The sequence below is a fragment of the Phascolarctos cinereus genome, unplaced genomic scaffold, assembly GCF_003287225.1.
Source record: "Phascolarctos cinereus isolate Bilbo 61053 unplaced genomic scaffold, phaCin_HiC Scaffold_5;HRSCAF=322, whole genome shotgun sequence".
Lineage (NCBI taxonomy): Eukaryota > Metazoa > Chordata > Mammalia > Diprotodontia > Phascolarctidae > Phascolarctos > Phascolarctos cinereus.
The window spans coordinates 329,187,181-329,202,318 of record NW_027555958.1 but is presented as its reverse complement, the minus strand read 5'-3'; the positions used below and the strand labels follow the sequence as shown (position 1 = coordinate 329,202,318).

Sequence of the window (15,138 nt, the reverse complement as noted above, 5' to 3'; positions counted from 1 at the left end):
GCGCGCTTCCGGCTGCGGCTGTGGGGCGGTGCTGACGTGGAGGAGACCGGGGCAAGACAGGCTGCAATTTGGGCCGCCGCCGGAGCCTGGGCTAGGGCGGACAAAGATGCTGACCAAGTTCGAGACCAAGAGTGCGCGAGTCAAAGGTGGGGAGGAAGACAAGGGTCCCGGGCACTGGGTAGGGGTGTGGCGGCTGAGGGGGCGCCTTCGCCCTAGGAGGGGTGGGGGGAAGGGGAGGAAGAACGATCAAAGATCTGAGGCCTGAGGGGAACGGGTCGGGGTCAGCCTGTAAGGAGAGGGAGCTTTGTGATCCCTGGGTTTTCCCCCACCCCTCCTTTCAGATTTGACCCCTTTTATTACGTTCCCCCTTCTCTCTCCCCTCCCCCATTCCCGGGTACCTTGGCGATCCCGAACGCCTTCTCTTCCGACACAGATGTATTGTGGGGTGGGGGGGATTCATATTCCTTATTTACTTCTCTGTGATCACGTCCAATTCTATTAGGACGTAAGCTCCTTGAGGGCACAGACTGCCTTATAATTTGTTTCCTTCTATATCCTAGCGCCCAGCACAATCACATAGTAGGCCCTTAGTGCAACCTAAGTAGGTTGATTAATTGACAGACCTTACTGCCTTCCCCGGACCCCTCACTCCCCACCATCCCCAATCCCCTTTGGTACACACACACACACGTCCTTCTCCTCCCTAGTCCTTGGGCTATGAATGAAGGTTGTCATTCTTTTTTCCTTTTGATTTCTCTGAAAAGGTGAAGTGATGGACAGGGTAGTATTGCTAAGAGCTTAGCAGATCCTACCCATCCCTCGGTGTCTTGCAAAGATATTGGTCTCTCTCTTTTAAGCCTCTTTTTAGTGTAGCTAAACTGAGTGTTGTGGGTTTAGTTCTTGGGTTCTGAATTCTGATCCTGTTCCCACCTACCTACTCCTCTCGGGTATCTTTTGGGGGACAAAGACTAATTACTTCTGCTTTTAGAGGCTGCACTATTTCCATCCCCTTGCCTTCATCAGTCTCTGCTGTCCCTAGACCATCTTGTGTCTCTACCTTGTAGAGGCAGCTGATGGTGCAATGGATAGAACGCTGGGACTGAAATCAGGAAAGACCTGAGTTCAAATGTGGCCTCGGACATTACTAGCTGTGTTACTCTGGGCAAGTCATTCAACCACTGATTGCCTCAGTTTTCTCATCTGCATAATGGGGATAACAATAACACCTCAAAGGGTTGTTGTAAGGATCAAATGAGATAATATTTATAGAAAGCACTTAGCACAGTGCCTGGCACATGGTTGAAACCTGAAGATTTTTTTGTAAAGATTGACTGGGTGTGAAGATGGGAAGCGAAGGTATGTTTCCTAGGACTCTGTCAGGGATTCCTCAATAAAATCTAAAGAAGAAGGAAAAGGTAGAGGAGTAAACTCTGCAAGGACGTTGAAAATCAAATCTCATCTTTTAGGTTTAGTAAGAACTGGAATTATTGAGGGTCGTTCCTAATTTCTCAGGTTCTTATGAAGAACTTGATTATCATAAAGTACATTTAAGGTTTTTCAGTGACCTTGAGTGGCAAGGAGTTAGTGGTAGGAGAATAGAAGGTATTCTGAACAAATAACTGCAACAAGAACTTTTGTGGCATTACCAAGTATACAAACATTTGGTGTACAGTCATGACTTGTAGAGAAGGAATTGTAGGTAGAAATCCCATGGCCCAAGCGTTCAACTCTTATATATGACCATAAGTAAACCATCTGTTCCCCAAAGGCCTTCATTTCTGAATAAATGAGAGTTACAATATAGCTATCTTTTGACTTCTCTGAAAAAGGTGGGAATAAAGAGAGATAATGATTGCTAGTAGCTTATCCTCTCTCTCCCACCTATTACAACACATTCTGGGCTCTAGACTTGCTGTTCTTGGTACGTAGTGCTGTATCTCTCATCTCTGTGCCTTTATGATTGGCTCTCCTTTTAACTAGAATGTTTACTGTCCTCTCTTCCGTTAATGGAACCTCTGGCTCCTTTAAGGCTCAGCTCACCTCAGCTAGCACTTCTTTCAATAGATCTTTCCTGATTCCCATGTTCCAAGTATCTTTTCCCTCCTCTTTATCACTTTGTATTTATTTTGTATATATGCTGTAGTTACTTCTCTGTCAATCTATTGCTTCCCCTATTAAAATTAAAGTTTCTTAAAGATAAGGATTATCTTTTATATTTATATCCCCAGTATTTAGCATAGTGCAAGCACTTGATAAATGCTTATTGGTGCATTGATTACAGGATATATCACACAAGAAACGTTGGTCTGTCTGTAACTTTCAAACCTATTCATAATGCAGCTACATTATAAAAAATGTAACCCACATTTCCTTATAAATTCATCATGAGTATGTCAAATGATTTCAAATTGACATCAGGATCCAAAAAGATATTAACAGTCTGGAATGTTGGGCTGAATCTAATATAACAGATTTTTATAAGAAAAATATAAAGTCCGTTACTTAAAGTTAAAAAAATCACCCTCACAAGTTGAAGATGGAAAAAAGAGATAGACAGTTGATAGTTCTCCAAATTAAGATCTTGGGTGTTTAATGAATTGCAAACTCAGTATGAGTTAATGGTATGATATTGGGGCTTAAAAACTATTGGTATTTGAGGCAGCACTGAGAGGTATAATGTACAGAATGAAGGTGATAATTCTGCTGTTCTATGACATGTTCAGATCACATCTAGAGTATTGTGTTCCTTTTTAGACATCACATTTTAAGAAGGACATTTATAAGCTGTAGAGCATCCACAGGCGAAGGACTATGTGGTGACCAGTTGAAGGAACTAAGGATATTTAGTCTGGAGAAAGAGATTTAGGGAGGGTGTAATAACGACTCCAAGTATTTGAATGGCTGTCTTTGACCTCACCGGGCAAAACTAGGATCAACAGGGGGATGTTTCAGAGAGGCAAATTGACTTGACATAAGGAAACATTTCAAAACAATTAGAGCTGACAAAAAGTGAAATGAGTTGCCTTAGAATTGGATTCCCCCTCTCTAGAGGTCTTCAAAGCTGAATGATCACTTGGGGCTATTGTAAAAGTAATTCTAGGTGAAGTATGTGTTAGATTGGGTGACCTCTGAGGCACCTTCCAAATTTGAAATTCTAGGATTCTGAGATGCATTAATTTCTACTGGGTTAGCTCCAAATTCCATAAGGAATTTAGAGGTTTCATTTTCTGGGAGTGAGAAGAAATACTCTTCATCTGATTGGCAAGAGTAAGTTGACATGAAATTTGAGGATCAAATGACTTCTTTCCTGTCTGAATTGTTAGGGGCTTGAGGCATTGAGCCTCTCTTAATTGTCGTTCACTATGTCATTCTTCCCAGGACTCAGCTTTCACCCCAAACGACCCTGGATCTTAACTAGTCTTCACAATGGAGTCATCCAGCTGTGGGATTACCGAATGTGTACCCTTATTGACAAATTTGATGAGCATGATGGTAAGAGAATGAGTTCCAGAGGGGGGGGTTTTAACCTGGGGTCCATGTACCTTTTAAAGAAAATATTTCAATATGTATATTTTAACATAATTGGTTTCCTTTGTAATCTGGTGCATTTTATTTCATTCCTTTAAAAATGACACTTTGAGGGGCAGCTAGGTGGCGCAGTAGATAGAGCTCCAGCCTTGGAGTCAGGAGGTCCTGAGTTCAAATTTGACCTCAGACACTTGACATTTACTAGCTGTGTGACCGTGGGCAAGTCACTTAACCCAGATTGCCTCACCAAAAAAAAAAAAAGACACTCTGAGAGGGGGTTGATAGGCTTCACCAGACTGCAAAAGGAATATAGGACACCAAAAAGATGATGGATGGTTATGGCATCCACCTTCAAAATTTCAGTGGGTCTATGACTTGTTTACTGTGGGTAATTTGAGAGGCACTATGGTATAATGGAAAGAGAGCTGGACTTGAAGTTAGGTAAGAACTGTCTTCAGATACTGCCTATGACACTATTTATCTGTGTGATGATAGGCAAGTCATTTAACCTCTCTGAACCTTAATTTTTCCATCTAAAAATGGGAATAATTGGGGCAGCTAGGTGGCGCAGTGGATAGAGCACCAGCCCTGGTTTCAGGAGGACCTGAGTTCAAATCCAGCCTCAGACACATAACACTAACTGTGTGACCCTGGGCAAGTCACTTAACACCATTGCCTAACCCCCCCCCAAAAAAAAATGGGAATAATATACCTACATAATCTAGTTTGTAGAGTTGTTATGGATCATGAGATAAGGTAGGTAAAGTGCTTTAAAATCTTAAAGTAGTATTTAAATGTCAGCTCTCATTATTATTATTACTCCTACTAGCATAGATCTGAGCCCATCTTAACCCTCATAACTTTTGCAATTATTGACTATGTTTTCATGTAAAGTCTATAGAGAATCTTTACAATGCACTGGAGACCTTCCTTTGATTCATTTTGTATCTTGTAGATTTCCAATGTAGTACTTGTTAACTGTCCATCTGTTGTCATTTACTCATAATCAGAAACTCACTTGAACTTAAATTTTTTGGAATTAAATAGGATTGAAAATGGTAAAGGCTGTATACTACTGAATAGGAATTTCCCTGGAGGGTAGACATTTATAACTCCTGTAACATATTTTCTCTGGTTTCTTCATGCTCCGCTACCACATCACTTTTCTAGGTCCTGTACGAGGCATTGACTTCCACAAACAGCAGCCACTGTTTGTCTCTGGAGGAGATGATTATAAGATCAAGGTAGAGAGAATATGGTCTGGGAAAAATCAACAATGTGGGAAGGTCGGGAATAGTGGGAGGCACAGGGATACCTCACTTAACTGAACATCTTATTTCTGGCATCCTGAACTAGCAGGGAGGCAGCTGTAAACCTTCAAATAAGTGGAAAAGATGTGAACCATAAATAATTGACCTGAAGTTATTCACACAATTAAGTGCTTTATTCTGTAGGGTAAACAGGGCCACCCTCAGTCCCCAAATTATAGCAACAAGACACAGCAACAACAGTTAAATTCAGCAAACATCTGTTGTGTATATACTGTGCTGAGGGCTATTTTAAACCTGAGAAATATAGTATGATATAAATATGAATAAAATATGATCCCTCTCCCCATGAAGGTTAGAATCTAAAAGAGGGATACAGCAAATACACATTAATAATAACAGAAAAGAACATGGTAAATTCATAAAGGAGGTGCAAACAAAGTACTGCTCAAACACCAAAGAGAAAAAACTTTATGCCAATGATAGATATGACAGCATGAGGCAGAAGAACTATAGAACTTAGTGCAGTGCCTGGTAAATATTAAGTGCTTAAGAAATGCTTATTGATTAATTAGAAAGCAGACTTGTTTTCTGCTTTTTCTTTTTTTTTTCCCCAGCACTACAGACCTGGTCCATTTCATGTAGGATCAATAGCCCTATGCATTTCAGTAGGTCACATTGCAATAATTTATGTTCATAATAATTATTTTGGCATTTCAAGACAAAATTAATTATATTTAGTATATGCAGTTTAGAAAAAAGGGAAGGGTTTGACATTTTGGAAAAGGTTTCATCAACAAGAAAAAAAATGTAACAGAGGTGAGGATTTTTGAAAGTAAGCTTCAGTTATTTAGGATACAATCACCTATTTGGAATTCTTCACTCCCTGTTACTCCTTTTTACAAAGAGGTGAGACAAAGAAGAAAATAAGCAGATGGTTAAATCACCACAAATCCAGGGGACCTATGGGATTTGATAGTCTGAAGGAACATTTCAGTCAGGAAATACTGAAGCTTATAAGCACAAGTATTCTTAGAATCCATAACTTTCTTGAAGGCAATTGTTAGTGCATGTTCAGTCTTCAGATTGCCTCATATTTACATGACATAGTGAATAAAACACTAGACTTAGAGTCAGGAAGACCTGTGTTTGAATCCCACTTCTGGCATTTACTAGCTGTATGACTATGGACAAGTCAGCCCTTTTGACCTTCAGTTTCCTCATCTGTGAAGCTGGGATGATAACATTTATAGTGTCTACCTCATAAATATGTTGTGAGGCTCTAGTAAGATAATGTCTATGAAGTGCTTTGAAAATCTTAAAATGCTTTTTAAATAGAAGCTTTTATTATTATCGGTATACATATTATACCCACTAGAATCTGAGCTCCTCGTAGGTAGGTACTATTTCATTTTATAAAGTGAGAGTCAAAGTATGGATGTCTGCACCACCTTTCATCAAATTAAAGGTTTTAAAAATGGTATCAGTATGAGGCACTCTGGTTTTCTTTTGAGTTATCTGCTATATGCCATATTTATTGATGAATTATACTTGTAAATTACATTATTGCCCCAAATGGGTTGAGTCTTGAGAGCTCTGATGGATTGGGTTAAAAGGGCCCTATGTCCTGCTGATGAAGAGTGTCATGTTGAGGTTTGGGTCAATACTTCATTGTAAAGTTTTAGTTTTAGTTTTACATTTTTCAGTAGTCTTTTTTATATCTCTTTTACTTTCCAATGACTCCTCCATCTCTCCCCACTCCCTCCACACCCCCGCCCCCAACCCCAGTCTTAAATAAGCATTGTCAGGCAAAACTAGTCAACCTGTTGTTTGAAATGTCTGAAATTACATGTCCTGTGCTACACCATTCAATTCTCTGAAATCTTGATTGGTCACTACATTGATCAGAATTCTAGTCTTTCAGTGATATTTTCTTTTTATTGTTGTGTAAATTATCTTCTAGGTTCTGGAGATTTTGTATCACTTCAAACAAGTCTTCCCAGACTATTTGAAATTCTTCATATTTGCCATTGTTCATGGCATAATCTTTAAATGAACTGATAGGCTGTGAAATACTATGCAATATCAGGAAAGCAATAAAAACAGTGTAAATGGAGAGAACACACACACACAAAAAGACACGGAATGCTGAATGATTGTAATGAATAATCTTGGCCTCAAAGAAAAGATGAGAATATGAACATCTCTTCATATAGGCATGAGTAATTGTGAGCTGGAACATTGCATCTCCTGTCAGATTTAATTGATGTGTTAGTTTTGTTAAACTTTTTTTTTCCTCTTTTATTCCCTGTTAAAAGGAATGGCTTTTGAGTAGGGAAGAGGGAATAATATAGTTACTATTAAAAAAATATATAAAATGTAAAAATAAAAACATTTTTTAAAGAAAAAGAACAATTCATGCATAAAACATAATTTGTTCAGTCACTTCTCCAGTCAGTGGATACCTACTTTTCTAGTTCTTTGCTACTACAAAAAGTACTTTAGTAAATATTTTCTTTCTACATTATTAAAGGGATTAGTTATCCAGATAGAGGAAATAGTTCCTAGATTGACTCAAAAATATAAGAAGATAAGGTCAAATAAGTATGTTGAGAAACTTGGAACTCCAGTAGTAAATATCTAGGAGTGTCTTAGTGTCCACATATTCCACAGACATTCTTTGTTGACTTTTCTCTTTCATCTAGGTCTGGAATTACAAACTTCGGCGCTGTCTGTTCACGTTGCTTGGACACCTGGATTATATCCGTACCACATTTTTTCATCATGTGAGTTATCTACAGTACCCTTGTTTTTGGAACATTTGTCTGTTGTTTCCCATACAGGAGTCTCCCACCTAAACACCTTTAAGAGATCATGAGTTGTCAACAAAATAAGCAGTGTCTGAGCATATCTTACTCTTCAGCTTTGCTTGAGTCATTGTAATGTAGTTGATTCTCTTGCTACGCCATTTTCTTCTGTGGAAAGAAGAATCCAGGGCTGTGTTTATTTCCAACTATTCTTACTGAAACAGTTTTCATTTAAGGAAGCAATGGGAATTTGATTTGGATCGCCAACTTTGAAAGCCAAAAAAAGGAATCTGTATGTTAATCTTATGTCAGAAAGTTTTATTGCAATGTGACTTTTCAAATACATGTTTGTTTATGGCAATCAGTTAAAAATTATGGATCTTGCAGGGCAGCTAGGTGGCACAGTGGATAGAGCACCAGCCCTGAAGTCAGGAGGACCTGAGTTCAAATCCGGCCTCAGACCAAACACTTGACACTTAACTAGCTGTGTGGCCCTGGGCAAGTCACTTAACCCCAGTTGCCTAAAAAACCAAACCAAAACAAAAAATAAATAAATAAAAATTATGGATCTTAATAGTTTTTGCTGCTGCTTGCTGAGACAAAAGCAGACTGAGAAAGAGGGACATAGCTCTGACTAAATAATTTCAGTATTGGTAACTGAAGTCCTATGTATGAGATAGGTCTTATGATTTCATTGAAAAACATTTTGATAAAGTGAGTAGGTTAAGGTAAAAGGCAACTGAAATATTCAAGACTAATAATAATGCTCATTAAAATAATCTAGGCAGCTATGCAAAAATACTAATTTGGCATTTTCACACTTTAATTTTAAAAAATTACGTAATCCTTTGTTTAGAGCAAGTTATTGTGTTTGACTCCCACCTGCCTTTCTCGAATTATTTTATATTATTCTACTTCATGCATGCTATGTTCCAGCCAAGCTAATCTACTAGCTGCTCCCCTAACTCATCATTCTGTTTTCTATCTCAGTGCCTTTCCCTATGTCTGAAACCTCCTTACCACCACCTCTTAGAATCTGTAACTTCCTTCAAGGCAAATGTTAGTGTATTTTCACTCTTTAGATTACCTTATATATTACATTATATAATGGATAGAGCTCTAGACTTAGAGTTAGAAAGACCTGAGTTTGAATCCCACCTCTGGCATTTACTGTCTGTTATAGACCCTTTGACCCTCAGTGTTCTGATTTGTGAAGAAGGGATGATAATATTTGTAGTATCTACCTCATAAATTTGTTGTGAGGCTCCAGTAAGATAATGTCTATAAAGTTCTCTGCAGATCTTAAAGTGCTATTTATTAAGTGCCTACTATGTAACTGAATTATAAATATCAGGCAAGGAATGACAACATTTGTATCTTCTGTTTTGGTGTTTTGTTTTGGCTAGGCAATGGGGTTAAGTGACTTGCCCAGAGTCACACAGCTAGTAAGTATCAAGTGTCTGAGACCAGATTTGAACTCAGGTCCTCCTGACTCCAGGGCCAGTACTCTATCCACTACGCCACCTCGCTGCCCCAACATTTGTATCTTCTGGTGGGAAAGCAGACACTGGAAATGTTTTATGGGCTGGCCAGTTTTTATTAATAATTCCTAAAATTGCATTCTTATTAATAGTGCTAATCTCTGTCTGTGGGAATTCATCCTAAACCAGTCCTAACTCCCTTTTATGTCTGTATTCCATTGTCTTATACTCTGAAAGTGCTAAATCTAATACAAACTATAAGTACATAGGAGAGGAGTCTCCATACTGTGTTCAGTCCCTTGGAGTACTAGCATTTTTGCCGAAAGCCTCAATACTCCTATTAAGTATAGCTAAAACCTTAGTCATTGGAGTGAACCCAGAATAATAATAAGAAAAATAATAGGGGTTGCGTGATAAATCTCTGTTTCTGGAATATCTTTCAGGAATATCCTTGGATTCTGAGTGCCTCAGATGATCAGACCATCCGTGTGTGGAACTGGCAGTCCAGGACCTGTGTCTGGTAATATAGAAGGCAGAGGATTCATTGGAGCCTTCAGACTCCTCAGTACTTTAATCTGCTACATTATAGAGTACATTAATATCATTCTGACCCTCTTCCCAAGGGGATTATGTAATATTAGTTAATTACTGATTGCATTTTCAGGATGTTTATAGAATTTTAGAATATATAGAATGCACAATTTTAGCTATATAGGGAAACTCAGTAGTGAATGTTTGACATCTTTTTTTTTTTCAGATAGGTGATAGGGTTAGCACAACAGCTAAGAAAATGTATTCTAAAGTGAAATTAAAACAGTGGGCCAAATTAGGAAGATTAAAGCCCAAGACTTCATGAAGATTTAGTTATAATCTTTAGAGATAGTTGGAGCATCATGTGAAGTTTTTAGAGCAGGGAATTTGAGCTGTTCTTCCATTTTTTAACTGTCAAGTCCTTATGCTAGGGTCTAGGCATATTATGATCTACCTATATCTTTGGCTAGAACCCTATGTGGAATTTTCCATGAGATGCTGAGAGGGTTACACTTGACCAGTTTGAAGTGATTGCCTTTGAGAGAGATATCCCACAAAAATCTTATCAATTATTTCCCAATGCAAAGTACTGCGATTGTGTTTGCGGTGCGTGCACTATATACCTAGATTATTGCTGTATTTTCAAGTATCTTTAAATTTGCACTGGTGCTTGAAAAAGATATATTTAATTGGAAGGTTACAATTCTCTGGAATCAGCAATATTTAGACAGTAAAGAGTAGTAAGACTGCTCAGTGAAGGCCCAAAACATATGCTTATCTTGGGAATGGTGTTCAATTTGAGTGTGTCTGAATGTCTTTTTGATTTGTTTTCTCATCTTTTTACAGTGTGCTAACAGGACACAACCACTATGTAATGTGTGCCCAATTCCACCCTTCAGAAGACCTGGTGGTATCAGCTAGCCTGGACCAGACTGTTCGTGTTTGGGATATTTCTGGTGAGCTACCCAAGTTCAGGGGACAGTATGATCAAATTTGATGGAAAACTGCAATTGCCCAAAGCAGTGAGAGTGATTTACTTTACAGGGACTGATTTGAGAGATGTCAGTACCTTTGTAGGGGCCTCATTACCCAGAATCAGCTTTGATGGTGTTAAATGTCAGTGGATAATAATCTCTGAGAGAAGCAGTTATTTGGAAATACTCATAGTCCTGATTCTGAAGGAAATTTCAGTTTCAGATAAATCACTTTCAAAAAAAACTTGAATTCCATTAGGAATAGCTGACCAGTTATCATGACTCACTCGGGAAACAACAGCAAAATTCATATCAGTTGAGAAAATAATTTAGTGTTTCGGTCAATACAGGGAAGCAAGACTCCTAGATCTTGTACTCTTGTTCCAAGAAGGGAAAGCCCTTAATGTGAGAATGTTTTTCTAACATTATAGAGATGAATTTTGATCTGAATACCTTTTTGTCAAGCCATTCACAGGCAGAGGAAGGTCCTCCAGAATGAGGAATTTTACGGTTCAAATATTTTGGGTAGTTGTGTTAGTCATTATTCCATTTCATAACATATACATCTTTGCTTTGAGGTACTAATTTAATTTAGATGGCGTTTCAATTTGAATATGACCTCTTCCCATAGAATTTGCTTTCCAAATTAGACAGAAAATACATATGGGAAAAGGGTACCACCTAGAAGAGAAATGAAGTGTTGGATGTATGAAAAGAGCTTTGTTTTAGTGGCTAGAATCAGAGCTACAGATCCAGATGCCAAGGCTATCTGCCTAATTACTTCTGTCACCTTGCTGGGATATCTCTTTGTATTACTTTGTCTCCGGAGCTCTAGGGCTTCTGAAGATCCTTGGAGATTCCATGCTGTAAAGGGGCAGCGGTAGAAAGAGTCAGCCAGGGTCTATAGAACAGTGTTCCCTGTCCTGCAATTAAAGGGAAAGGCTTCCTAAGGCTCCTTGCCCAAGTCCTTCAGGCTAAGTAAGCAGCCTCGGTATTCTATAGACATGAGGACTAGCTCACCCTCTCCCAGCTGCTCTGCAGACTGGCAGCAGGGTGTGCTGAGGCAAGGGAGTACTTACTGCTACTCCAGCTGTTAGTAAATAGCAACAACCAGAGCAAGTTGAGAAGCTGGCACCCCCAATGCATAATTTGGATTTTTGCCCATCTCAGTTCTTAAAGACTAGACGTAACGTGTAACACAAGCCAGAGAAGCAGGGTTTTAAGAGCACCACCTGCAGATTCTACAGGTTCTGTTGAAGTTTCTACAAGAATTTGGGTCAGGACTGGTAGAAAGTCTCCTGCAAAAGAGTGATACTAGGTGGAGGTGGGGTGAGTTTGGAGCAACATTTGCCATTGCAGTTTTCCACCAGACTGATTGTGCCATTTGAAGTACATTACCCAGACGCAAGACCAGCCATGCCAACAGGAGGAGCTAGGCATAGGCACTATGAGGCTGTCAAAGCCTATGTCCTCTCCTCACTGCCAACATGGGGGAATTTAATATCCATTCTCCCAGTAACCTAGCTGCAGCTTTCCACCACACACACTCCCTGCCCCCGCCTGTCTCTTTCTCTCTGAGGATGCAGGAGCCAAATAGGATTGGAATCTAGCCCACCCTGTTTTAGTGGTTTCTGGGATGGTCATTTAGAGCTCAGCTCTGCTCACCCCATAAGGGCACTGCACATACTGCCTGGTGCCAGCGTAGTCTGTTCTCTGGGGCCAAGCTAAATCAAGTTGGGGCAGTTAGAATGCAAAATAGCCACTTGGCTTTTGGGTATGGAAGCCCAGATTATTGGTACTCATTTTTTCTTTAACTTTAGTGGGGAGAGACCATTTCTCCACCAAAGTTAAGGGCCCTGAATCTAAAAAAAGAGAGAGAGAGAGGAAGAGGTGGCTTAACTGGTGGTGGAGTGTATTGGCTCCTAGCAACACACAGTGCATGGACAACTGGGTCATAACCTAATGGATATCTGTGGCAGTGAGAAATTTCTTGCTAGCTTTGGTACTAATGTTAATATTCCCCTTTACCATCCTCCAGTTTGTGCCTAAAGTTTGCAAACTAGCTTCTGTTCTCCCTTCATTCCCGATAATCTCTTAACCCAAGAGGAATAGTGAGCTTTATGGTTGGACTCTTGCCCAAGTTCCTCCCCTTTTCCAGAGCCTTCTAGACTTTCTTTAGTACTACTTATTTTTATTCAAGGGAGCACCAAACATAGGTGAACAAGTTAGCTTCATATTTCTAGGAGCTGGGACTTTTCTAAAGCCAATGCTGTTAATATTTAGGAGACAATTTGTGGCTTCTGATTCTGGGAACAATTACTTGGTTGAAAATAAAATGGCATAGCAACTGAAATATAGTATGAATTCCCACACTGATTTTTCTGAGTCTTGAAAAAAGGAGACAGCCCCTTGAGTGAAAACATGGGATGGCTTTGACAGCAAGATTTTATTTACTTTGTTTAAATGCAGTGTAACATCTTTTCTAAGAATTTGAATCTTTCAAGGCCTCAGCTTAGCAAAAGCTTCTGGTTAATACAAATAAACCTTTTCAGTACGTTATCAGGGAAAAATGGCTATTTCTTGCAGCTTGCGCTTTGAGTGAGCTAATATTTTCAATTTTTACGTGCTTAATTAACCCTTTGCATGCCAAGCTCATGTAAGTAATCTCAGTCTTTGGAATGCCTCTGTACTAAATGTCTCTTAATCAGATGCCAGAATTTATCCTTATCCCTTCCTCCACCCTCACCCCCCATTTGGAGAGTACACCAAACTGGTCCGTTCTGAGTGTGTCTACTCCTCCCTCTGGATTTGTGTAGCTGCTGCAGAAATTTTCCATCTGTCGTTCAGTCTTAGTGAGTGGCTTGTCAAAGGCTCAAGTATTTCTTTTCCGAGTTTCTTTTCACTGCCTGTCACTATTCATCTGTCCATTTTTCCCCTCCTCCTTTCCTGGGTCATTACACGCAAGTGCAACAAAGGCTTCCACTCTGTCATAGAGCTTTCCCTTTTAATGTATTTGTTGATGCTTATTGGAGGTGAAGTTCCTCCCAGCTGTCTGTCTTTGTGCTTTCCTTTGATTCTGTTTCATGCATCAGGATCATTAAAGAAAGCTGACAGATCCTTTTAAAGGGACAGGATGAATAAACAAAAGGAAGGTTCCCTGTGATAATCTGTTTATTAAGCCTTGAAAGAATTTTTGAAAGCATTAGCTTTGTTTCCCTCAACCTGTTGGCTCTTGAGTTTTTTCACACTGCTCAGCTAGGTACAGAGGACAAGGTAAATGTGTGTCATTTTTTTCACCTCCTGACTGTCTGCTGCTCCCATCTGGTTTTCTATATGGCAGGAAGTATTAATACTTCTTTGAAAATGTATAGAAGCATGACCATTCAAGTGACTTGAGTTTTTCTACTAAATTTTGAACTTCTAGCAATTTAGCTGTTTTACCTTAGAAAGTGCTACATATCAAGGATTTCAAAGATACTTTGTTTTTGTGAATGCTGAGTGTTTTGCAAAGCCATTATTCCAAAAGAAAAAGCATTAAACTAGAAGAGCAAAGTTGTGTTCCCACCACCTCTTTGAATTTTAAGAAATATGTCCTTGGCTAAGTTATTTAACCTTAATGATCCTGTTTGCTCTTGTAAAGTGGCAATGACAACATCTGCTCTTCCTAATTCAGTGTTCTCATGAAGCTCAAATGTAATAATAAATATGAAGGCTCTTTGAAAATCATAAAGCACTATCTAAATAATAATCATCTTGGTCTTGTCTCTGATTACAAGGAATCACATGATCTGTGAATGGTTTTTAATGATAGGAATCTCACAGCCTGTAAGCTATATATATGGGCCTTATACAAATATGGCTTTTGGTTTGGAATAGTTTTCTTTTAAGTAAATTGTCATGATAACCCCCTCTAGACAGGCTGCCTTTTAAAAGTCTGAATATTCTACTTAATAAATTTGGTCAGTGCTGTAAGCCTTTTAGGCCTTAGCAGGAAGCCTGCTTTTAACTTGTTTATCCAACCCACAAATAGTTATTTCAAACTTCATAGCAATAGTCTCTGAGTCCCTTTTAAAAGTTCTTTGAGTTCCCTGGAAAGTCCCTGCTTTAAGAAGTTCCAGGCACAATGGATAGAGCCCTAAAATCAGAAGGACCTGAGTTCAAATGTGGACTGAGACGTTTACTAGCTATATGATCCTGGGCAAGTCACTTAATCCCAACTGCCTCCAAAAAACAAATGAAGAAAAAAAAAAGTTCCAAGCAATGGCCTTTCTTCTTTTTTGAGACAACACAGAAAAAAATTCAATAGCTAATGTGAAATTGACTCACTGTTTGGGATCATTTTTTCGCATTGTTCAATCATTGGGAGCAGAGGCCATTGTGTGGGAAAAGAAGATTAAATGTAGGTTTATAGGAGGGAATGGATCATTTAAAAGTGCTGCTCAGCGTAGTACAGAAAAAAAGAACCTCTTTTAGAAACTGTATTTTTGAAGTTTAAAATTTTTTTTATGATTTTGGACTTAACAAAAACCTTTTAAGGAAAGGCAACATG

General features: G+C 39.0%; 1 protein-coding gene across 1 annotated transcript in view; it reads left to right on the top strand.

Annotated features, from left to right (window-relative positions):
• The first annotated feature begins 3 nt into the window (after positions 1-3).
• Positions 4-15,138, top strand: part of COPA (coat protein complex I subunit alpha) — a 38,479-nt gene continuing 23,344 nt past the window's right edge. Inside the window, exons 1-6 of the mRNA XM_020979554.2 lie at positions 4-146; positions 3,379-3,492; positions 4,699-4,772; positions 7,502-7,582; positions 9,528-9,604; positions 10,462-10,571. Of these exons, the coding sequence (XP_020835213.1) occupies positions 107-146; positions 3,379-3,492; positions 4,699-4,772; positions 7,502-7,582; positions 9,528-9,604; positions 10,462-10,571 (496 nt within the window). The 5' untranslated portion in view covers positions 4-106. The remainder of the gene's footprint in view (positions 147-3,378; positions 3,493-4,698; positions 4,773-7,501; positions 7,583-9,527; positions 9,605-10,461; positions 10,572-15,138) is intronic.